The sequence below is a fragment of the Notamacropus eugenii genome, chromosome 1 (genome assembly GCF_028372415.1).
Source record: "Notamacropus eugenii isolate mMacEug1 chromosome 1, mMacEug1.pri_v2, whole genome shotgun sequence".
In the NCBI taxonomy this organism is placed as follows: domain Eukaryota; kingdom Metazoa; phylum Chordata; class Mammalia; order Diprotodontia; family Macropodidae; genus Notamacropus; species Notamacropus eugenii.
The window spans coordinates 479,545,254-479,567,284 of record NC_092872.1 but is presented as its reverse complement, the minus strand read 5'-3'; the positions used below and the strand labels follow the sequence as shown (position 1 = coordinate 479,567,284).

At 49.6% G+C, this 22,031-nt stretch overlaps 1 protein-coding gene across 4 annotated transcripts in view; it reads right to left on the bottom strand.

Annotated features, from left to right (window-relative positions):
• Positions 1-768: 768 nt before the first annotated feature.
• DNM1 (dynamin 1) overlaps positions 769-22,031 on the bottom strand; it is a 63,579-nt gene continuing 42,316 nt past the window's right edge. For 2 of the 4 annotated variants that reach the window (XM_072632571.1, XM_072632574.1), the window contains exons 13-22: positions 21,284-21,335; positions 20,829-20,840; positions 17,490-17,603; positions 11,972-12,081; positions 11,469-11,580; positions 10,431-10,442; positions 9,822-9,992; positions 7,295-7,536; positions 6,860-7,075; positions 769-1,372 (exon numbers count right to left, since the gene is read on the bottom strand). In XM_072632571.1, coding sequence (XP_072488672.1) covers positions 1,312-1,372; positions 6,860-7,075; positions 7,295-7,536; positions 9,822-9,992; positions 10,431-10,442; positions 11,469-11,580; positions 11,972-12,081; positions 17,490-17,603; positions 20,829-20,840; positions 21,284-21,335 — 1,102 coding nt within the window. In that variant the 3' untranslated portion in view covers positions 769-1,311. Of the gene's footprint in view, positions 1,373-1,908; positions 2,102-2,883; positions 2,886-3,538; positions 3,575-6,859; positions 7,076-7,294; positions 7,537-9,821; positions 9,993-10,430; positions 10,443-11,468; positions 11,581-11,971; positions 12,082-17,489; positions 17,604-20,828; positions 20,841-21,283; positions 21,336-22,031 lie in introns of those variants that run through there. The other 2 variants (XM_072632572.1, XM_072632573.1) reach the window with 2 other exon arrangements.

The following is a 22,031-nucleotide window of genomic DNA, read 5'->3' as shown; positions in this document are numbered from 1 at the left end:
ATAGAGACAGGCATGGATACAGCATGTGCCTGAGGCATACCTTTATGTCTCCAAAAAAAAGTGGTGTTGTGTCATTCTTTAAATTTGTATGTTTAAGTAACATTTAGTTAATATTTATAATTAAGTTTGTATCCTTAGTTGGACTAATTAAATTGTCCTTTGTGATTGGATTCATTCCATTCTGTAAACCTTAAAGAAAATTTCCCTGGGTGTACATTCTCATGAAATGTACTGCAATGTGCCTTTCCTGTAGAATGAGTCCATCCTTGCCAGAGGCCCAGCTTGAAACATCTGGACCAGAAAAGACCTTTAGTCAGGAAATGTTAGAGTTGGAAGGGACTTTAGAAATCCTCTAGTCCAATCCCCATCATTTTATAGAAGAGGAAAGTGACTTATTCTGGGTCCCGTAATAAATCCATGACAGAGCTAGATCCCAAGTCTTCTTACTCCAAGCCAAAGACTTTTTCTACTCATTGTTTTATGGTGCTACAGCTGTATCATGCTTCTCCAAAAAAGCCCAGAGCCAAAGGTTCCTCTTTCAGGTCTAGGTTAGAAGAATTTCTCATTCATTCCTTGGCAGATGAACCTGCTATTGTGGAGCACAAAACTTACAAGGGTTCGCAGGTGCTGGATGAGATGACAAGAGCCCAGTCCCTTTCCCAAGTCAGCACAAGGTGCTGCCTTCTTCCTTTTCACCCTGGGAACTGGTGCCTAGACCTCACTTCCCCAAACTCCCTAGAAGACAGATAGCCCAACCAAGGCAAGTTTGGTGTCATACAGAAATGAGTTTTATTCTCAGCCAAGAGACAGCGCAACAGATAGAAGTGACAGAACAGTAGCAGTCACTGGTATAGCACCCACACATCCACAGGAAGGGGGAGAGTCCTGCTGACCCAGGCACAGGGGAGACAGTGAGGCTCAAGGAACATCCAGGCAGATGGAACACTTTTGGGAGTGGGGAATCCAGAGCAACAACATCCCCTTCTACTTGGGCAACAAAACCACAAGGACAACCGATGGTTTGACTTCCAACCTGAGCAAGGTTGTGTTCCTATATATATATATATACGTATATATATTATATATATATGTATGTGTGTATTTCTAGATATTTATAGAAGTTTTGGGTGGGAGAGATACCACACAGGGGGCATTTTCTGAGCACAATTTTCATTAATGTCACACCTGGATATATGTCAGCTCACAATTATGACAGACCAAACCATGAAGTTTGGGAGGGTAGCCACCATCAGTCACAGAACAGCAGTAAGAGGATTAGGGACAGAGTGTCATCGAGGAGTAGGGAGCTGGTTAGAGATCGAAGGGGGGTCTAGGACTCTCAGGACGGGATGGACTTGCCTGACCCGCTCGGCTGGCCATTGAAGAGAGAAAAGGAGGGGAAGAAAACTGATAAGGCAGGAAAACCAGAGATGTGACCAAACCTCTTCCCACCCCACCATCTGTAGCAGTTGACTAGGACAGAAAGGGAACTGGATTGCAAGAAAGGAGAGGAAGCAATAGAATGGAAAGGGAAAGTAGGGGCACCTAGAATTAGCAGAAAGAATCTGGGCTTTGGCAGGGAAAGGGGAGAAGAAGTTATTTGGGTTCCACCCTCCCCACCAAAGAGCCACCATTTCCCCACACACATACACACTCCACACACTCACTGCACCCAAGGTACCACTTCAGAAGCTGCTAATCACATGCTCTGCCTCCTACATCCCAAAGACCCAGATCTAACCCTGCTTGACCCCAAGGAGCCCAGAGGGTCCCTGCTCTCCATCCCCGTTTTAAAAGAGCTCCATGGTTTCTACCCCATCCAGCAAACATCCAGCTGGAAATGTGGATTTAAAGCTTGGAAAACACTGGGTGAAGAGGGTTAAGTGTAAAGGTGAAGCTCCAGGGGCGGGTGGCTGAGGATGTGTCTGTCCCCTCAGGCAACGACAGCCTCCTTGGTAGGGTCAAAGGACCTAAAGGTTCCTCCCTTAGTGTGATCATGCAATGGATGCCAGTGGCCTACAGGCCTCAAGGTTATAAGTCTAAGAGGGGAGGCTCAGCCGGTCAGGGGACCGCAGGTCGCGTAGGTGAGGCCGGGCCCTTCCTGCTGGGGAGAAGCAGAATTAAGAGTCAGTGGGGCACGAATAGATAGGAGAGGTTACTGGTGCTCTGAGCTGCTCCGTTTTAGGCTGGGCAAGAAGCCCAGAATGGGACATCCCACTGGAGGCAGCCAGGAAAATCCCAGGCCAGGTTATTAAGCAGAGCCCACCAGCTTAGCTGCGCTCTTTTTCCAACTGCTGGTTATCCCACAGGGTACCCAGACAAAGGATCTGATTGCTCTCTGGCAAGCCCAGAAGATGTGTCTGTCCCTGGGTTATCAACAGCACCACACTAGGGCTGAGAAAGCTGCCCTTGGTTTGATGGCATATGCCCACCCAGTAACTGGCAGAAGAGATACCAGTAGGTAAGTGGAGACTCCATTGGAGCAGCAGACACACAACAAAAAGCCCAAATGAACTGGAGCAAGGGCAAGAGGGATTCTACAAGTCTTTAGCAATGAATGGCTAATGAGACTATAAGGATCTCTAATCAACTTTGTTCGGGGTCAACTTTGGAGTAGTACAGCTGGTTCAACGAAGCCCAGCATGGTGTCCACAAAAGAGGGTAAAGGAGCAAGGGAGTGCAGAGCCTACAGTGACTCACATCAGGGGCATGACCCCTAGCACGTTTGCCTAAGTGATCTTAAAGTGAACCCCAGTGTCAGCCTCCAAGGGACCAGGAGCTTTCCAAAATAGGACTGGGACATCTGGGCGGCTAGTAGTGCTTCTATATCAACTCATGACCTTTTAATCACCACCTGGAGTTGCTGCTGCCTTTCTGATCCACTGCTTAGATGCTTAACATGAGTGGGAACCCAAAGTATCATACCCTAGAAATGCTCTAAAGCCCATATCACAGGCTCTCAGGTACTTTGCCATTCTAGATTCCAGGGTACCAAAAGCGGGGTGGGGAGGTATGTCTCTATCTCAGAGCCAAGCCAAAAAAAATCAAGCTTTCCCCAAAAACCCAAGCTCAAATGACCTCTCAGCCCCTGGGATTACATCTCCACCACAATCTTCCAACACTGTCCTGACACTAGAAAGACCCTACAGGAGGAATCTCTTAGCATAGAACTTATGCTGGCCCTGACAGCTTCCCAGAAGCCCCTGTCTGCCTCAGCTAAAGGGATGCCTACCTGCCTGCCCTGCCTTCCCTGGGCATGGCACCAAAGCTTTGAGATCCAGAAAGTGGGAGAACAGCTGAGAAAGGTAAGAATAAGTCAGAGATGCCCATAGAGGGCCAAGAGGGTAGGAAGAAGAGATCTGGAGCTTGAGGAGGGACTGGGTAGGACATCTGTTTGGAGCTGGGAGCCTGGCTTCCATGCCCTCTGCCTGGCCCTCTGTGGCTGCCCCCTCCCAAGGCAGGGAGCTGGCAAGAGTCAGGGGGCAGAGGATGGAACACACGGATTCATGCAGCACAGGCTGGGGAGACCAGCACCTACCGTGGCGGGAGTCCTCAGGGGTCACTGATAGTGATTCTGAAAGACAACACGAAATCAACAGGGCAGTTCACATTGATCAATGCAAAGGGCCAGGCTGGGCTGTTGGCAGGGGGAGACACGCGCGCGCAACACACGTGCACACACATGCTCTGAGGCCCACAGCTTCCGCATGCACACACTGACACAAATGCTCACAGGAATGCCAGGAACTCTTCCTTTCCCCCCACCCAGTCCCTTACTTTGCTCTCACTAGCCTGCACGTGCAGCAGGGGATTCAGACATGCATCCACTCAGCAGCTACACAGGAGCACACGCATGGGCCTACTCATAACAAAGAAGCTTGCTCTTTTAGGAGCAGCAGGCACACAGAGGCATGTGCAAATGCTCCACAGGTGTGCTCACAGAGGGACACGCACCCTAACCCCCCCTCCCCCAGGCCTTGATCTGTCACAGGACTCCCAATAACCACTCCCTTTGCTCCCCAGTGCCTACTCGATCTAGGAAGCCCTGTTGCGGCGATTCAGAAAATGGGGCAGGGTACTCTCCCATCAGAAACAATGTCCAGCTCCAGGCTCACCAGCCAGAGGCTGCCAAGCTATAGATTCAGACCTCTGAAAGGGGCCTTTTCCTGGGGTGCTACATCTGGCTAGACAACTGCATGGCCCTATGCTTTCTGCATGAAGATGTACCCTCCCAGAAGACAATGGAAAATATGCCTGCTCCAGATCCTAAAATAGTGGCCTTTTGTCAATTCATTCTTCTCAGATTGGTACCCAGCTTCCCCTCCACCTACATGCACCTTCTGCTCTGGAGAGGCTAGTTTTCTCACCATCCCCCATGCATACCCTTCTCATTTCTGCCCCTGTACCTTTGTCCAAGTAGGCCTTCCCCAGCCTCACTCTTAGAGCCCTGACTTTTTTTCACATGGCATGCTACTCTAGAGAGGAAGCTTGTCCCTAAAACAGCTTGAGTTTCTATAATAGTGAAAGTCTGGCTTCTGATAGAGTGGGAATTGGGGGGGGGCAGGTGAGGCACCAAGGTGCAGCTTCCAAGGAGGAGAAGGTAGGCTCAAGGACACTAAGGAATTTCTATATTACTGAAAGACTGGCCACTGCAGGCAGACAGGAGAAGAAATACATCTCCAGGATGTGGTGGTCAGTGCCCTCTAAGTTACTTTAAAAATTTTCATTTTTTTACATTAAATTTTACTCTTTAATTAATGAGGACAAAGCTCCAATGGCCTTGCCCTAGTTACTGTTCTGCTACTCTCTATTCCATTCCCCCCTCCTCCTTCTCCCCTCATTATCCTTCAAGTTCAAATCCTATCTCTTTGAAGACTTTTCTCCATCCTCCTCAAATCTCTCTCTGAATAAGTACTTCTGGTCTGGAACACACTATTTAGCTCTTAATTCACTTCTGGTTGTTAGACATGTCTTAGCCATATTGTAAATTATTTGAGAACAGGGACTCTGTAAATATGGGGCTGTGGTCAGAGTATGAACTGTATATTCACTATAGCACCTAAGGGAGCAACAACCAACTGGCTCACAACACTGCCCCGAGGCCTTATCTGCAGCCCTTTCTGACCTCCTGCAGTCTCAGCCAACCTATCCTTTGTTCTTCATGGACCAAAGAGACAAGTTAATCTTTCTCTTTTTTTTACCCCACAGAAAAATTTGATTTCTACTGGGCAGCATGGAATAGGAGGAAACGTACTTAGATTTGGGGTCGGGGACCTGGATTTGAATTCTCTCTCCATCACTTCCTAGCTGTGTGATTGTGGGCCAGTACTTTCACCTCTCTTGATCTCAATTTCCTCATCTATAAAGTAAGGGGGTTGGGCTAAATAGTGATTAAAGTTGCCTAACAGTTATTGTTAGCTACGGTGAGCTACTAATTATTATTTCTGCATAATGATTAGCTCCTAAGCTCCTGGTGGGGCACAGAAAGGCTACTGTTCTCCATCCAGCCTTCCAAATTATGACTTGGTGATGCTTATCTTATTTTGGTTCCTTACAATGAACAAAACCAAAAGAAATCAGACTAAAGTTAGATTTCAAAAGGGCCTGCCTTAGGAAAAAGAGGTCTGAGGTAGGGCGATGTGCTAGAGGATTTGGAACCTCTTTCTCTGGATGTAGGCCATGCAGGGTTAGGGGTAAGGAAAAAGTGTTGTCAGGATGCTCAAAGGCCTGTCAGCAGAAGGACAACCCAGGCATCCTGTTTCCCAGTCCTCCATATGAAAACACTCTTGACATTCTCTCGTACACTCATACGTGTGCACGCCCACACAGGCACCACATACCTTCCCCACTGCACACAGCCATGGCCTTTGCTCTAAGGGACCAAAAGGCAGGCCAGATATTTGAACAGAGGTGGCCATGGGAGCAGCTGATAAGACTCAAGGACACTAGGGAAATGGGGGGGGTGGGTGTTGCAGGAAGGGAAACATCAATAGTGATGCTGCTTCCTTCCTGGTAGGGGATGCTGAAGCATTCCCTCACCAGGCCTGACCAGACTGAATTCACTCATTCTATACATAGAGAGGAGGCAGAAGCTTTTCAGGGTGCCCTAGGACCCCTGATCCAAGGCAGGAAGCACAAGGCAGTCCTAAGGGGTGTGCAACTCCCAATGTCCCCCCTCATCCACTGAGGGATGGGGATGGGCACCGATGCCCTGTGACCAGGGTATAAAGAATAGTGGAGGAGGGGAGGAGAGAAAGGAATGAGAAGATCAGCTTGCAGAGAAAAGACAGAGGAATTGGGCAAGGGGAGGAGGGCAGACATGAGCAAAGGTAGGTGAGGAAGTGCCATGCACCCAAGACCCTAGATCCACAGCTCACTGAGTTATTCCAAGGCTTGTTGGACCTCGGGCTGCTTCCACTGGATGAAGGTGTAGAACAGCCCTGACTGAACCCTTGCCAGACAGGCAACACCCCTCCCCCACCTTCCAGGCCCTTCTATTAGGGGTGACAAATGATTATAGTAGATTGGAAGCTGTGTCCTAGTCTGCAGGCTGGCAGCTTTTCTCCTCTAGCTACATTCCTGTCCCACAAAGTGGACCCGGGATTCCTGGGCAGTTCCTTCCTGCTCACTGGAGAACTCTACTGCCTTCCTCAGACCCTGCAGTGCTGCTTACCTTCCCTGTCTTCTGGGGGTGAAGCTGCTGCCCGGGGTGCAACGGGTTTCCCGTGCATCAGCAACACTGCCCAGCAGACCTCTGCAAAGGCCCAGAGATGGTACTGTGCCCTCACTGTCCTGAATCCAGAAAGGTGGGGACCCCAAGACACTCTCCCTCCCCTTGACCGCCCTCCCCTCCGCTCACCTGGGAACCCCCGGGGGGGCGCGGTTGGGCCTTGACGGCACCTGAGGGGGTGGTCCGAAGGGGTCAGGGGAAGCCCCCGGCCGGGAGGGCACGGGGGGCGCCCCCCCCAGGGCGGACCCAGCAGGCGGAGGCCCAGGAGCAGGGCCCCGGGAGCCGGGCCGGGCTGGGGGCACGGCGGGGGCTCTCCTTTGTGGGGTGGGGCTGGACGTGGGCGACCTGCGGGGGACGCATAGAGAGGGAACGGGAAGGTGAACGACCGCACCCCTGAACACCCGCACCCCGCGCTGGCCGGGGCACGCCCCGCCTAGGATGCCCTCCCCATCCCGCCTTCTCTGCCCCCCGGGTCCGGGTGAGCCTGTGCCCCTAGCTCCAGCGGGGAGCCCCCAAAGCCCGCCTCCCTCCAGCCCCGGGGGCGGCCGGACCCGCCCCTGGTACCTGCGTCCGGCCGGTACGCTCTGCACCTGCAGCCAGGAGTCGTCCACAGGCGGCGGCATGGGCGTGCTGATGGTGGTGGTGTTGATGTCCCCGATGATGCCCAGCGCCTCCTTCAGGGCGTGGTACATGCGCAGCATCTCGTCCCTCCGCTGGGCTTGCTCGGCAGACTCCTCCATCAGCGTGTTCTGGTCCCCGCACGAGTACAGGTTGGCCAGCAGCTCCGAGTGGATGAAGTCCTTGGTCTGAAAGCGGAGGGGCGCACAAAGACCTAGCAAGGGGCAGGGCTGTGGGGCTGGCCAAAAGCCAGTCCAGCCTGTCCCGGAGGTACCGCCTGGCATGCTACCAGGGCTGAGTGACCCTTGCTCACTTCACCTTCTGATTCTGCTTTTCCATCTGGAAAAGGAAATGTTTGTGCTAGAGGGTCAGTAAGCCTTCTCCTCCAAACCCCCCTCCCGCCCAAGGCAAAGAGGTGGATAGAATATGGGAGACTTGAATTCAAGTCCTGCTTCAGATACTTATTAGCAGTGTGACCCTGGGAAAACCACTTAACTCATCTCAGTTTCATCTCTAAAACGGGGATACTAATAGCATATGCCTCACAGGGTTTTTGTGAGAATCAAATAACACGTAAAGCACCTTGCAAACTATTATTCTAGCAATAATACTCTATGAACTTGGCAAAATATTTTCAGAGGCTTAAAGAACACAGTGTTAGAACTGGAAGGAACTTGGGAATATAAATAAACAAATGAATATATTGGGGTGTATATACATATATACATACATATATATAAGAGAATGTCAGAGCCAAGAGATGTTAGAATATGAAAGTCAGAACTGGAAGGGATAGTAATCCCTGGTACAATCCTCTCCTTTTATGGATGGGAAAAATTACATCCAGAATGGGTTAGAGACCTCATCTCTCTCATCAAAAAGACCGAGTCTTTCCAAAGAGGGGGTGTGGGGGGGAAAGCAAAAGGGAAAAGAGGGTTGGGAGAGGTAGGATGAATGGATGTGTGTGTGTGTATGTTCTTGTCATGATGTGAATGTTAAAGGCAACTATGGGAAGACATAACTAGCTGAAGCATAGATATGTTGAAGGCTCTTATGAAAAAATAGAGTTAGGGTTCCTGGATGTACCCACATCCCCAGATAAGTGGGGATGTCCTAAAGCAAGAAAGAGGGTAAGAACCATTCTTGGTTCACAGGCCATACAAAAACAGGGGATGAGCAGCATTTGGCCACAGACCACAGTTTGCTAACTCTTGTCCTAAAGCAAAGCTGAAAAACACTGAAAGTTAAGCCCAGCTCTACATGTACAGAAAGTATTTTTGAGAGAGGGATTTGTGTGAAGCTAGAGGTCTGAGAAACCATTCCACAGAAACATCGATCTACACGTCTATGGGAACATCGCTAAGGGACAAGGAGTCACAGAGGGGGTGACACAAATGGTTGAGTGCTTGCAAATAATTTAGCAATCTAGCTCATGCTATCATCAGAGCCTTCTCTTATGGGTACCAGGAGAAGAATACTTCCTTGACCAGAAAGAAAATCTGGAGTCCTGGCCATAAGCTCAGCATATACATGTACTGTTGTTTTTCAGTCACTTCAGGCATGTCCAACTCTCTATGACCTTGGCAAAGATACTGAAGTGGTTTGCCATTTCCTTCTCTGACTCATTTTACAGATGAGGAAACTGAAGCAAACAGGATTAAGTGACTTGTCTAGGGTCATGAAACTAGGAAGTGTCTGAAGCTGGATTTGAACTAAGGTTTTCCTGACTCCAGGCTTGGTGCTCTATGCACTGCACCACCTAGTTGCCCATATACATGATGAGAAGCTGTGCATAAATGAACAGACACCCATCTTTGCTAGGTGTTGCTTCCCTTCATCTGTTAGCAATAAATGGATCCTATTTTTGAAATGCATCTTGAACAGATAAGCTGTGGTGTAGTTGAAGGGCCCTGGATTTGAAGCCAAAACATTTAGTTTGAATCCTGACTTTACTAATAGTGTAGATATGGGCCAGTCACACTCCCCTTTCTGGATCTCAGTTTATTCATTTGTAACATGGGATGGGGGTGGACAAGATGGTCTCCATAAGTTCTCATCAGCTCTAAACCCTATTCCTGTCTTTCTCTCTTTCTCATCCTTCTCCCTGCAGATTAGCTTTCCAAAGGTATAGGAATGTACCAATGAAACCTAGAGTTTTTCTAAAGTCAGGATTCCCTTTCCCCAGCCCTCTGTAGGCAACTAGGTGGTATAGTAATAGAGCATTGGCGTTGAAATCAGAAGACTCATCTTCCTGAGTTCAAACCTGAGACCCTTACTATCTGTGTGACCCTGGACAAACCCTGTTTGTCTCAGTTTTCCCATCTGTAAAATGGTCTGGAGAAGGAACTAGCAAACCACCCCAATATCCTTGCCAAGAAAGCCCCAAATGGGGTCACAGAATCAGACATGACTGAAATGACTCAACAGCAAAACCCTCCTTAAACTGAAGCCCTAATACTTATAACTGACTTACATTGTTTATCATGAGGTGCATAATAGTTTTGGGCATGAGGTCACGGATAGTCTTATTCACGATGGCCATGTAGGAATCCACCAGGTTGCGGATGGTCTCCACCTGCCTTTCCAACTGGGGGTCCATGGAGTGCATGAAGTTGTCTGAGCCATTCTCTTCCGTCTCGCTGGCCTGGGGAAGGACAGGAGAAGTCCATCATACCAGAACTACTTGTGTCCCTCATCCTGGTACTGCCCCCGGGGCTCACTTCAGAGAAATGGTGGTTGCACCGATCTTTCAGCCCCATCTCATTCCCTCAGCAAGGGGGAAGATAGAATCTGGGCCAACTTCAAGGCTCAGCTGAAATTCTAACTCTTCCAGGAAGTGCTGCCTTACATCTGATGTCTTAGCCCTTTGTAATTCTTTAATGAATTCATATTCTAATTTTTAATCACACTTATCCTAATACATTTCTCAGCACTCTTACCAGATCATTAACCCCTTGGGGGTAAGGACCCTGTCTTGTAAGACTCTGTATCCTACCCATACCCAGCCCCTAGCAGTCTAACAGAGTTTTGTACCTATTGACATTTCATAATAAATAGCTATCTGTTGAATGGAGGTACTTACTTTCTCCTTGTCCTGTGGAACCATCAGGAAATTCCAGGTGACCACAATGTCATCACACAGAATGAGAAGGAACAAAGAAACACAGCAAAGGGAGAGAGATTCAGTGGCCCAGGCAAGGTGATAACCTGAGGCTCAAGGTCTAACAAGGTTCTTAACTTGGGCTCCACCACCCTTCCAAGGAGTCTGTGGAGAGAGCTCAGGAAAGTCTAGGAACTTGGATTGGGAAAAAAAAACGCACACAAACACATCTTTATTTTTACTACCTCAAATTAAATTTAGCATTTTCCTCAATGATTTAAAAACATTATTCTGAGACGTCTGGGTTTCACCACACTGCCAATGGGGTCCATGAGAAAAAACAAAATGGCTAAGAAAGCTTGGTCTAAAGGAAAGCATGGGAGGCCCCTTGAGGGGAAAGGATAGTGGTCCTGGGACAGAGACACTTAAGAAAATGCTAGAAATAATAATAGATGACTGAAAAAATTCTAGAAATAATACTTCATAAGAGAAAATATCAAAATAATCAAATAATCAAAAACCAGTGGGACATATGTTGCTGTGAGAGAAGTAGGAATCACGTGAAACTACTTCCAGAGTAGAGGAAACACAGGGAACTGCCCTATCTATGACAGAAAAGGTGGTGTAACAAAAAACAAGAGTCAAGTAAGGGGAAAGGTTATGGAGAGATCTGAATTCTTTTTTTCCCCAGAGAAGGATAGGCTGCTTAACTCCGCCCTTTGCCCTGGCTCCCACCACAACTACCCTGGGATTTCTGGGGCCACCAGGACCCAATAAGCAAACAAGGGACAGGAGGTTAAAAAGCAGGGGAGTGTCTCTTGATATCTGATTTTTTTGGCCAGTGGGGACTCTCAAGACACTGAAGACAGTTCTGGCCCAAAGGAGAAAGGCCTAAGAGACACCTCCCAGATAGGTTCTCATGTCTACTATGACAGGATAGCACACTTGGCGTCCCTCGTATGCTACAATCAGGGAGGCAGGGTCCTAACTGTCTCGGCTCCCCATGAAGCCTGGACTCACCCCAACTCGCTCTGGGTATACCCCAGCCCTCAGGAAAGATGCTTTCCAACTGTCCACCTCCTCCTGAGTTTCACAGGCCAGCTCCAGTTGTCGGTAATCCTTGTAGACATTCCTGTGGAACGATACCACACCCTCACCCAGGGCAGATAGTGGGCAGAAGAGACCTAGGCATCCTGGCTCCCAGCTTCAGTTATCTCTTCAGGAGCCCTTTGCTTAGATCTAAGATGCCACCACTCTTATCCTCTGTCCTATCCAAGAGAGAAGAGCCAGTTTCTGGGCATCCTTCAAGGCCCAAGGTACAGGCTGCTCTGTGATGATATATGCAATCCTGCCTACTCTACAAACCTGGGAATGATGCCTCCTTCAAAGTGCTTCATAGTATTTCGCATCTCCCATGCATTTATCATGTACTGTGCACATGCTTTACAGGGATGACAAGCTTCCTAAAGGCAAGACTTGGAGGGATACTCTCTAGGTGCCCGGGGACACACAACATTCGATACCTCTGCTCAGTGTTGAAGAGGGCAAAGATATGCTTGCTGGACATAAAGCCCTTTTCCACATCTCGGAGTTTCAAGTTGTCCACAGGGAGCATATACTTTTTCTCCTTCTCCTAAAAACAGAGAAGATAGTAGAGGGTTAAGTCCAGGGTCATGCTGAATGATCCCCTGGGAGGGACCCTTTTCCTGACCCAGACAGTTCCCGGCTCTGCAGCTGAAGATTTCACTTTGGCAGCTTTTGTATATCCCAAAGTGGGCACCAGAGGGCACCATCTGCTCAGTTTCTCCAAGATAATGCCAACCTGAGGTGAGATGAGGGGGAGTTAGTGGGGCACAAGAGTGAAGCTGGGAGAGGGAAAAGGGAGGGTGCATGAAAGGTGGGAGGTGGTCCCCAGGCCACTTCCTGGACTGTGTTCTCACATCCTATTTTGTATAAGCCCCTCTGCCCCTTGGCAGTGCCCTTCTCTGAGCAGAGAAGTCCAGGGGAGAAAAAAGAGATTTGGGGCTACATGGCTTCCTCTAGTCAGTCACCACAACAGCCCCAGCGGTGTTCAGTGCTTCTTTGTTCGCAGGAAGAAGTCAAAGGCCACAGCCCCAAAGCTCCAGAAGCCAAGCTATGTCTGCAACCCCCTGCTACAGCAGGGCCAGGAGATGAGGAGCTGCCAGTGTTGGCATCCATAGCTCAGCTAGGCACATAAGCAGCCCAGAGAGAGGTCACTCTTACTGCTCTCCCTAGGGGTTGCCAGAAGCCACTTACTGGCTTTCCAGGATCTACTGCAACTCCAAATGAGGAAGGGATACTTGAGGGGTCAGGGCCCTCCTGAGGCTCTCCTCTCCTACCCTGTCCCTTCCTCCAGTCCTCTGGCCATCCCTCTAGCTCACCCTTTTCTAGCCCTGGCTCTGGGCTATAGGACCTGGTTTAGATCAGCCCTCTGACTTCATTTCCTGAGTGCTAAGACAGGAAGGTGGGGGGGAGAAGAGCAGCCTGCCCGGGGGCCCCTAGCTTCAAAGGGCTGGCTCAACCCCCAGCCCATGTGTTAGCAATCAAGAGGCTCTATGTCAGTGTGGATGTGTGTGTGTGCTGTGTATGAGGGTGCAAGAATGTGTGTATGTGGAAGGGAGAGAGGTATGTAAACAAGTGGGTGCGCAAATCTGTAGTGGTGGGTTAAGATTAGAGTATAACTGTGGGTTTGTGTGTCTTGTGTCTGCGAGTCCTATATATATGTGTGTGTGTGTATGGTGAAATCTGGACAGAGACTTGGTTGATTGGATGATAGGGTCAGAGACCACCTCCCTGTCATGACACTTGGCAAATGTATTGAGTTTGGCTTAGATCAATGGGGCAGGTTTGTGTGTTTATGGATTGACATGTATTGGCATTTGGTGGAGGAAGCATATGTGGGTCCCTGTGTGCTGGCATGTTTCTGCTGGGTGGGCTGGTGTATGTTACAAGTTTAGATGGTGAGGGAGGTCCTTTTAGAATACCAAGGCCAATTCCCCAGGAGGTGATGAAAACATTTTCAAAGCTTGTTTGCCTCAGCAGGGAGGGTGGGTGGAAGGGGGAGGAAGAGATCACCGTCCCCTTTGCCTCCATCCTTCTGCAGTGATAGGGTGGCTGGTAAATGGGAGTTCTCCCTGTCTGGCCGGTTCCAATTCTCCCCTTCACTCCTGGGCCCCAGTGACCAGTTCCTCCTCAATTTCACATAAAGCACTCTTTATCCTGGGCAGGGCAGCCCCAAAGAGGAGAGAGTTGTGGGGCTGCAAGGGGGGAGAGGAGAAGGAGAAAGAAAGAGGAGGAGGAGGAGGAGAAGGAGGAGGTGTGGGGAGGGAGAGAGGGAGGGAGAGGAAGTGGGACACATGGCCCAGAGAACATCTGGAATCACTAGAGGGGGGAGGCCAGGGCTGCCGCCAGTCGGGATCCCCTCTATTTCTGGGCTTGGACACCAAGGTACAGAAACTGCCTCTTCTCCCCCCCAGCAACCTTATCCCTTCTTACTTCCTGTTCTCCCCAGCCCCTGGGCTCCCCTCCCGAAGGCCCCTCCTTCCCAGGCTCGAAGCTCGCCCCTGCCACGTCAAATGAGACAGAAGGGGAGCTGGGAGTGGAGGGGGGACGACGGAGCGGGAGGCCCCTGCGGCTGGGGCGGGGAGAGAAGGGGCTCGCATCACAGAGACCTGGTTTCAGGGGGCGTCCGCACTCCCGAGGAGGACTGGCCAGACTCGGCAGCAGCCCCAGCCCCAGAGTGTGCCCGCCGCAGTGGTAGCGGGAGCTAGGGAGGAGAGGGGAGAAGGGACGCAGGGGCACTCCGGCCGCCTGCCCGCCGCCAGCCTGGCCGGACGCTACAGCGGGACAGAAGGACACAGACTCCACTCCGTCTACCCAGTGTTTAGACTATCTGTTCAGGACTCCAATATTGTACAGTAGTCTGCACATTGGTTAGGCTGGGCTGGGCTACACACGGTGTCGTGCCCGCGGGCATGGAGGTGGCATGGTGCGGCACAGCACGGGAGAGGATCGGAGCCAGAATCAAGCTCCCACCTCTGCTCCAGAGGCTTCAAACTCCCTACCTCTTCTCCCTTCATTCCTGGATCAGGGAGGAGGTGGGGGGGGAGAAAGGGGAGGCATCCTGGGGGTAGGGGGTAGGGGGGTCAGGGAGGGCAAGGTTCTGCTTTGCATGGAGCTGAGTCCATGGAAGAAGAAGCCACTGGAGGAGGGAAGGGGGCATGCATGGGAAAGAGCCAGAAGGCAAGTGATGGAGCCCAGTGGACATGCCCTGGAGCTTGGGGTGGTTGGTGGGGGTGGGGAGTTTGAGAGGCTTCTAGCTCCCAAAAGGTCTTTGGGAAAGGGCTAGGTTTGTGGTGGATTACTGCTGCTTACAAGGCTGCCTCATTCTGAGACAGTTTCTCTCCCTTTTACTCCCTTCCCACCCGCTGCCCACCCCACCAAAAAAAACTTTCTCAGGGCAGAGGAGAAGGCGCCAGTGGAACTCAGGGGTGGAGGGTAGGGGTAATGAAGAATGAACCCCTGACTGGACCCAAGTGGTCTCCCAGTCACTTACAAATGCATACTCACACCCTCCCCCAATCATACACTTATATCATCAAATATTCCCAATCATTCGTCCCAAACACACACAAATACTCCAACACAACACATTCTGGCCCCTAAACACATTCACATCCCACATACTCATGCCCCCCCAAAACATACATATTCCCCCAAACATATTCATACTCTCAAACATATTAGCACATTCACCTCCCCAAAACATACACATCCCTTAGAGACTTAAAACACTTATGACTCCAAATACACACATACACATACATACACACACATTCCCTGAACACAGAAATACACTCATCACACACCCAATACACACAGAATTCCCCAAAATGCACTCACACCCCAAACACCCACTGAAGCATTCCCCAAACACACAATCCCATTTTCTATTCCTCTCAAGCATGCACACATGTGGATGCACACACATACACACACAGAGCTGTCCAATAGAGTGCCATATAGTCACACCCAAGCTTTCATCATACCCTTCCCAGTCCAACAAAATCCTGAGGCGGGGGTTGAGGGGGAGGTGGGCAGGGAGTCGGATTTGGAGTGTTTGACTATCCCACAGGTTCACCTACACACTCACATACACATGCTTGTGAGCGCCGTGCGTGGCCCAGAGCCACGAGGTGCTATTGTTACAATGAAGGCTAACTCCTTCCCGTTCATAGCACCCCCTCCCCCGTACTCTGAGACAACAGGGGTCTAAAGTGATCCAGGGGTGTTTTCTCTGATGGTAGGACTTGAGGGAACACACACACACACACACACACACACACACACACACACACACATATACACACTCACCCTCCCCCACACCCACCCCCCCCTCCACAGACCTCTGCCTCCCCATCCCCAGCTCAGTCTATCTATATTGCCTCTGTCTCCATCCCTTTTTTAAAGGGGACTCTGGAGTACAGGGAGAGGCCCTGGCTGGGGAAAAAGGCCCAGACACCCCTAATAGTCATCCCCCACAAGGAGGGGAGTTGGGAGGCCTCCCTGGGGTGACTGCCCCACCCCAGAGGAAGAAATAGGGAAATAACACATCCAAACTGTGAAGACTCAGGGTAGGGGGTCAAAGAAGACAGCCAAGGACAAGAATTTAAGGAAATCGGGAATATAAAACCTGTCTTTTTCTGCCATTCTTGTTAAGATTCCTCCTCAAACACCCCATCTTCCCCCTGGTTCCCCACATGATGAAAAAGACCCATTCCTTTCCCCCCATCCAAACTCCTCCCCACTTCTTTGCCAGCTGAAGTTCATTACCATGAGTTTTCCCCCTTCCCCCATTCTCAGGACTCCTCCCGGTCACCTCTGGAATCCAGATGTTAGAGCCAAGCAGCCAAGCTCTTAAAGGAGCCCAAAGGCAAAAGACAGTGATGTGGGAGATATAGGGGAGAGGTCTAGTCCTTCAAGGGGGAGGGGGTCTTGCATAGGAGCCACTGAGGCAGTCTTGACAACTCCCACCTTCCAAAGTGGAGGAGGTGGAGCCTTGAGATCTTTGACCACTGGGTGTGGGAGGGGGTTGGGGGGAAGGGGTTAACAAGGGTTCTGGGCTCATATGTGTCATGGGCCTATGGGGCCACAAAAGAGGAACGCCCTGAAGCTGGGAAAACAGGAAGGCAGCTGGGCTCGGGGCGAAAGAGTGGCATAGCAATCCCTCTCCACCAACTAACTCCAGTGGCCCCTTCAGCCCCCTGAAACAGAGAACGCCTCCTCCTGTCCCTTCCTTCTCTGTTAACTTGAAAGCTTTAAAGCCCAGCTCTCCTCCAAGAAGCCTTCCCTGATTAGTCCAATGAACAGTCTTCATTCTCCCCCCACTTGGCACACACAACCTCAGGCCTCACACAAGTTTCCAAGTGTTTTGTCAGTGTTTTCATGTTTCCAAGGTTTGATGGAGTTCTCTATGTTCTCTTTCTAGGCCCTGCCCCTCAATCCTTCCCCTAAGGGTTTTGGGGATATATAGAAGGGAGGTTTGACCTGGAGAGAAACCAGTTTCTTCTTGTCACCTTGCTCTTCCCCACAGCCCAAGTTAATATTGTATGGTCTGAAACCTGGGCCTTGGCTAACCACCTAGACCTTCAAGGGTGGGTTCCTCTATTGGCACCCCGAGAGTTATATCCATTCAAGATTCATCAGATGGGAAGCCCACTGGGCACTGCCAAGGCATCACAGGTGATTTAGACCAGTGCTTCTTAAACTGTGGGTTGCGACCCCATATACTGCAACCCCACAGTTCAAGAAGTGCTGAAGGGGTCATAAGTAGAAGAAGTTTAAGAAGCCCTGGTTTAGAGCAGACAGTCTCTATTCCGGCTCTAAGATTCCATGATTCTAAGATGCCTTGCTACAGCCCTTCTTAAAGGGTAAAGTGAGGCTGTGGGCATATAGGGAATATATCCTGTGTCCTGCCCCTTTAGGTGAACAGTTTCCAGGCACCAACTGGTGGGTACTCACCTCATCATCCTTATACCAGGACAGGTTTTCAGCTGTCAACACAAACCAATACTCCTTGGAACCTCCTTTCATGATACCAATGTTGTTGATGGTCAGCCAGCCCTTTCGGATCACCTGTGGGTACCCCAGAGAGTAGAATTGGATCAATGGAGAAGGGAAGAAAGAGGGGAAACTCATTTTCTCTCTATCAAGATTCTCAGAGAGGAAGAGCAGAAGGAGCTGGGGCCATAAACACAAGGGAGGATGAACTAATATAACTCAAATGCATACCCTGCAATCTTACTCCTTGTGCGATTAACTTACTACAAGTCATTTAATGTCTTTGGGACACAGTTTGCTCATCTGCAGAATGATGCATGGACTATATGGCCTTTGAGGTGTCTTCCTGCTGAACTTAGTTTTCCAAGATCCAGCTCCAAGGCCACAACTGTCATGGAACTTTCCATGATGTCCACAGTTGGGAATTCTCTCTTCCTTCCACCAGTTCTCAAGAGCGGGGGGTCTCTGTCCCTCTCTGGTACTAGATCTCAGTTGTAGAAGGGGCCTCCTCCATCATCTAGACTAATCCATCCATCCACTGTCCCTCAAAAAACTATCATTAGCAACCTCCAGGGGAGAGGGAACCCACAATCTTTACCATACACTTGCCAAACATTGTACTATTAGTGACTCAGGTAATTAATGTCTTCTCCCCTTTTCTAAGCTACAAGTTCCCGAAGAGATTCATCATATTTACTTTTGGAAAGCTCACAATGCTTTGCCTATAGTAGGTGGTGTTCATTCAGTCAAAGCTGAATCATAAACTTCAAAATATGCCCCTGAGTTATCCCATCCTCCCTTCTGGAGGACTGGCTAGTCCAGGGGGAGGGGATGCTGTTTAAATCATGCTATCCAAGATTTTCATAGATTGGTGACCATTAAAGTAGAAATCACAGGCAGCATATCTGAACTTGTAATAAAGGGCTTTTTAACCATGAGGTTGAATGGCAACCTGTCAGGGATTCTGTAGAGGTCATTCCTGAGTAGATGATATCATGGGTACCTACAGGCCCTAAGATTCTGTGATCCTAAGACAGAAGCAGGATCTGCTCAAAGACTGGGAAGAGGAGAAGGGGGAGATAGAGGCCAAGGGTTTGGTCACAGATTGTCCCCAAGGCACTTCAGAATTTCTTACAGCAGAACTCACTGGGGTGGTAATGGGGGGAGGCAGTCAAGTAGTGGATGGGAAAGGGAGAAGGAACCAAACCCTGGGACCCTAAGAGACCTGAATCCTTTCTCATATGTTCCCCTTCCCCCAACCCCAATCCCGATCTACAGTCAACTCTTGGACACTGAGGACTGAATGCTGAGGATATATTGTGATAAATATTCACTTAGGTATAGAAGTCTTTTTATCTCAAGACAGGTCACCAATGCCCACTGGTGTCTCACCATGCATGCACGTGCATGCACCTGAACCCACACACACACACCCCTCCCAGAATGCCCTACTCCTCCCTCCCCATTTGACCCCATCTCCCTTCCCCTTTCCATCCAATATGAAAACCTAGCCATCCTTTCAAATCCTACTCAAATACCACCATATCCATGAAGCTTTCCCCAATTTCCTGCTCCCCCTCCCCATTGGCAAAAACCTCCTTTCTGAAAGCTCACAGCAGTCTATTTTGAACTTTTCTTATATATGCAACGTGTATTATTTTGTCCAATCTGCTTATGTGTCACCTCTCCTTACTAGACTCTGAGTGCCAGTCTTTACACAAAAAAATGCTTGATGTTTATTGCATTGAGTTAAACTGCCTTATACCTAGAAGTAGGTTATATATACTGGCTCAAGGAGTTAGAACCTATAATCTGTTCTTTTTTTGGGGGGGGCTTGAAGGATAGATTTCTCACTTTAGGTTGGGGGATGGTATCTAAGGATAAGCTCAGCTAGTCCTCAATCTCTCTCGAGTCAGTTGAAGGTAATTAATAGTTGCCCTTGGAAAGTGAGACCCTGTAGTGCACAAGACCCCTCTCTGTCGCTTGCCCTGGAGAAGCCCCTGCTTCCCACCTCATCTTCTCACTACTATATTCAAGACAGTCTGTACTTTCCCATAGACAGGAAAGTCCCCAGGAGTCCCAGGGCTGGTAGGAAAGCCCCCAGGGATCCTTGGGGAAGGACCCTCTCTTCTAATGATGAAAGGAGGGCATTCAGTAAATGAAAAGTTGGCCTCAGGTTCCTGAAGCCTCTTCTTAGGACTCAAAGTGCTTCTCTCATGTCCTATTCTTCTCACTGGCACCCCTAAAGGAAGGGGAAAGAATGATCCCCAAAAGAAACCAACTCCCAGACCCAGACCATCACATCTCAGAGGGATGAGAGTTCTTGTCATTATATGTTAGTTAGGAAGAGTTCAATCATGGAAGGAGTTCTAACATCATGGCAGGACACTAAGGGTTGGTGTCTGTAGCCCTGCCACTCACTGGTAAGGTAGCCTAGGACAAACCTGAGTCTCAATTTCCTCACATGTATTTGACCATTAGTCCTTGCCCTGTGCACTTCCCAGAGCTTGAACCCTCTAATCTGAGGCTCAGGTGAGTTTGAAAGGTGCTCTGTTTTGCTAGCATGAGGGAGAAGGCACTGGTTCCCATCTAAGACCCTCCATAACACAGTAGTCCCAAGCACCCTTTCCAGCCACATCTTCTCCAGCTTCCCCTACAGGAAGCCAGCCAGATTCCCTCCTAAATACACCTCATCTTGTCCTGTCTTGCCTTTTTGGCTCATCGGTTTTCCCCTAGCTGAAATCAAGCCATATTTTGAGGTCTAGCTCCAACTTCACCACCTTGACAAAGCCTGGTGACCTGATGACCTCTCCCTTCTCCTAACGTGGCATTACCTCCTCCTGTCTCTCTCAGTTGGTCACTGCCCAACACAACATCTGGGGGGAACCTCTTGCATTAACCTGGTATCTATCTTTTCAAAGATTTATGTCTTGACCCCCCCATCCTGCAACAGAATGTAAATTCCAAATGCATTAATGTATGCAAAATGGTTTGAAAACCTTAAAGCACTATATAGCCATGACTCATTATTACTATTAAAGGCAGGGACCCTTTGTATACATCTTTATCAAGGCACTCAGTGCCTAGCACAGACCTAGAAACACACGAGGTATTCAGCAAAGGTGCCTGCTCTCTATCCTTCTCCAGCACAACTAGCACAGGATGGAAACATAGGCTAACACCCTGGTGGGGCAAAGGCCTGTGCCACACAGTAACCACACTATCTTCCACCTCCTCCTCCCCCAAACAAAGCCCCCACATCCCTCCCCAACCCCAAACAGTGACAGTCCTGATACTCACCAAAATCTCGTCCTGAAAAGAAGTAACCATAGCAACCGCCATGGAGCATCGGGGAGAGAGGAAAGACCATTACTTGAGAGCTGCCCAGTCAGACAACACATTGCTGGCTGCCACCAGGCATGCTCCCAGACCCTAGAGTTCTCCCCGGGGTTGACTGGCCATGGCAAGGGACCTCATTGGTCAAAGGAGGCCCTGGACCCTCTGGGCCACAGTCTAGGGCTATGATTGCCCAGTCTGACTGTACTTGGCAATTGGCCCATTAAAAAGTAGGGAGTCCCTGTAGCAAAGCCTGAGAGGACAGGGCCCAACTATGGGGCAGGGCACCCACCAGTCTGGAAACTTCTGATCCCAAATTTCTAATGCCCTTTGAGTATCTGAGGATTCCAGGCTCTAGGGATGGAGCCACCCAAACTAGACCCCGTCCCCTGGCAGAACAAGAAATAGGTGCTATTTACCTGGTTCCCTGATGTCTTTTTCTTATTCATCTGGCTGCTCCTCTGCTGGGCACTGGCAGGGAAGAAAGAGGAGTTCCCTTACACCCAAGGAGTGGAAAACTCTTGCCTTCTCTTCAGTTAGATGTCATCATCTGCCCTCAGATGCCCTCACTGACCTCTTCACTTATGCCATGTTATGTACAAGAGATTCCAAGGAATTAAGTTGAGTGCGTCTTGGATTACTGATGAGGCTCCCCAACCTTGCCCACCCCTCCTGTAACCCAACAGCATTCCCTGGTATGTCAGTAGAAAATAATCTCTCTGAGGTCAGGGAATGTTCCTTTTTGTATTTGTATCCACAGCACCTAGCCCAGTGTCTGACACATAGAAGGCACTTATAAATGCTTGATGATTGACTGGAGGTAGTCAGAGACCCAGAGAAAAGAAGGGCAGCGGGGCACAGAGCCAAGATGGAGGAGTAGGAGAACAGATCTGTAAAAGCTGTCCCCTGCAGCCCATAAAATACCTGTAAAAAATGACTCTAAACAAATTCTAGAGCAGCAGAAACCACAAAACAACAGAGTGAGAGATTTATAGCCCAACACAGTCTGGAAGGCCAACAGGAAAGGTCTGTTGCACTGGGCTCATAGCGGAGCATAGTGCAGCCTGGCTCAGACAGGACCGGAGCAGGCCTCAAGGTGCGCAGAATCCCTGGCAGCAAATATGGTTCCCAGGTTGCTCAACCCACAAACACCAAAGATAGCGTTCA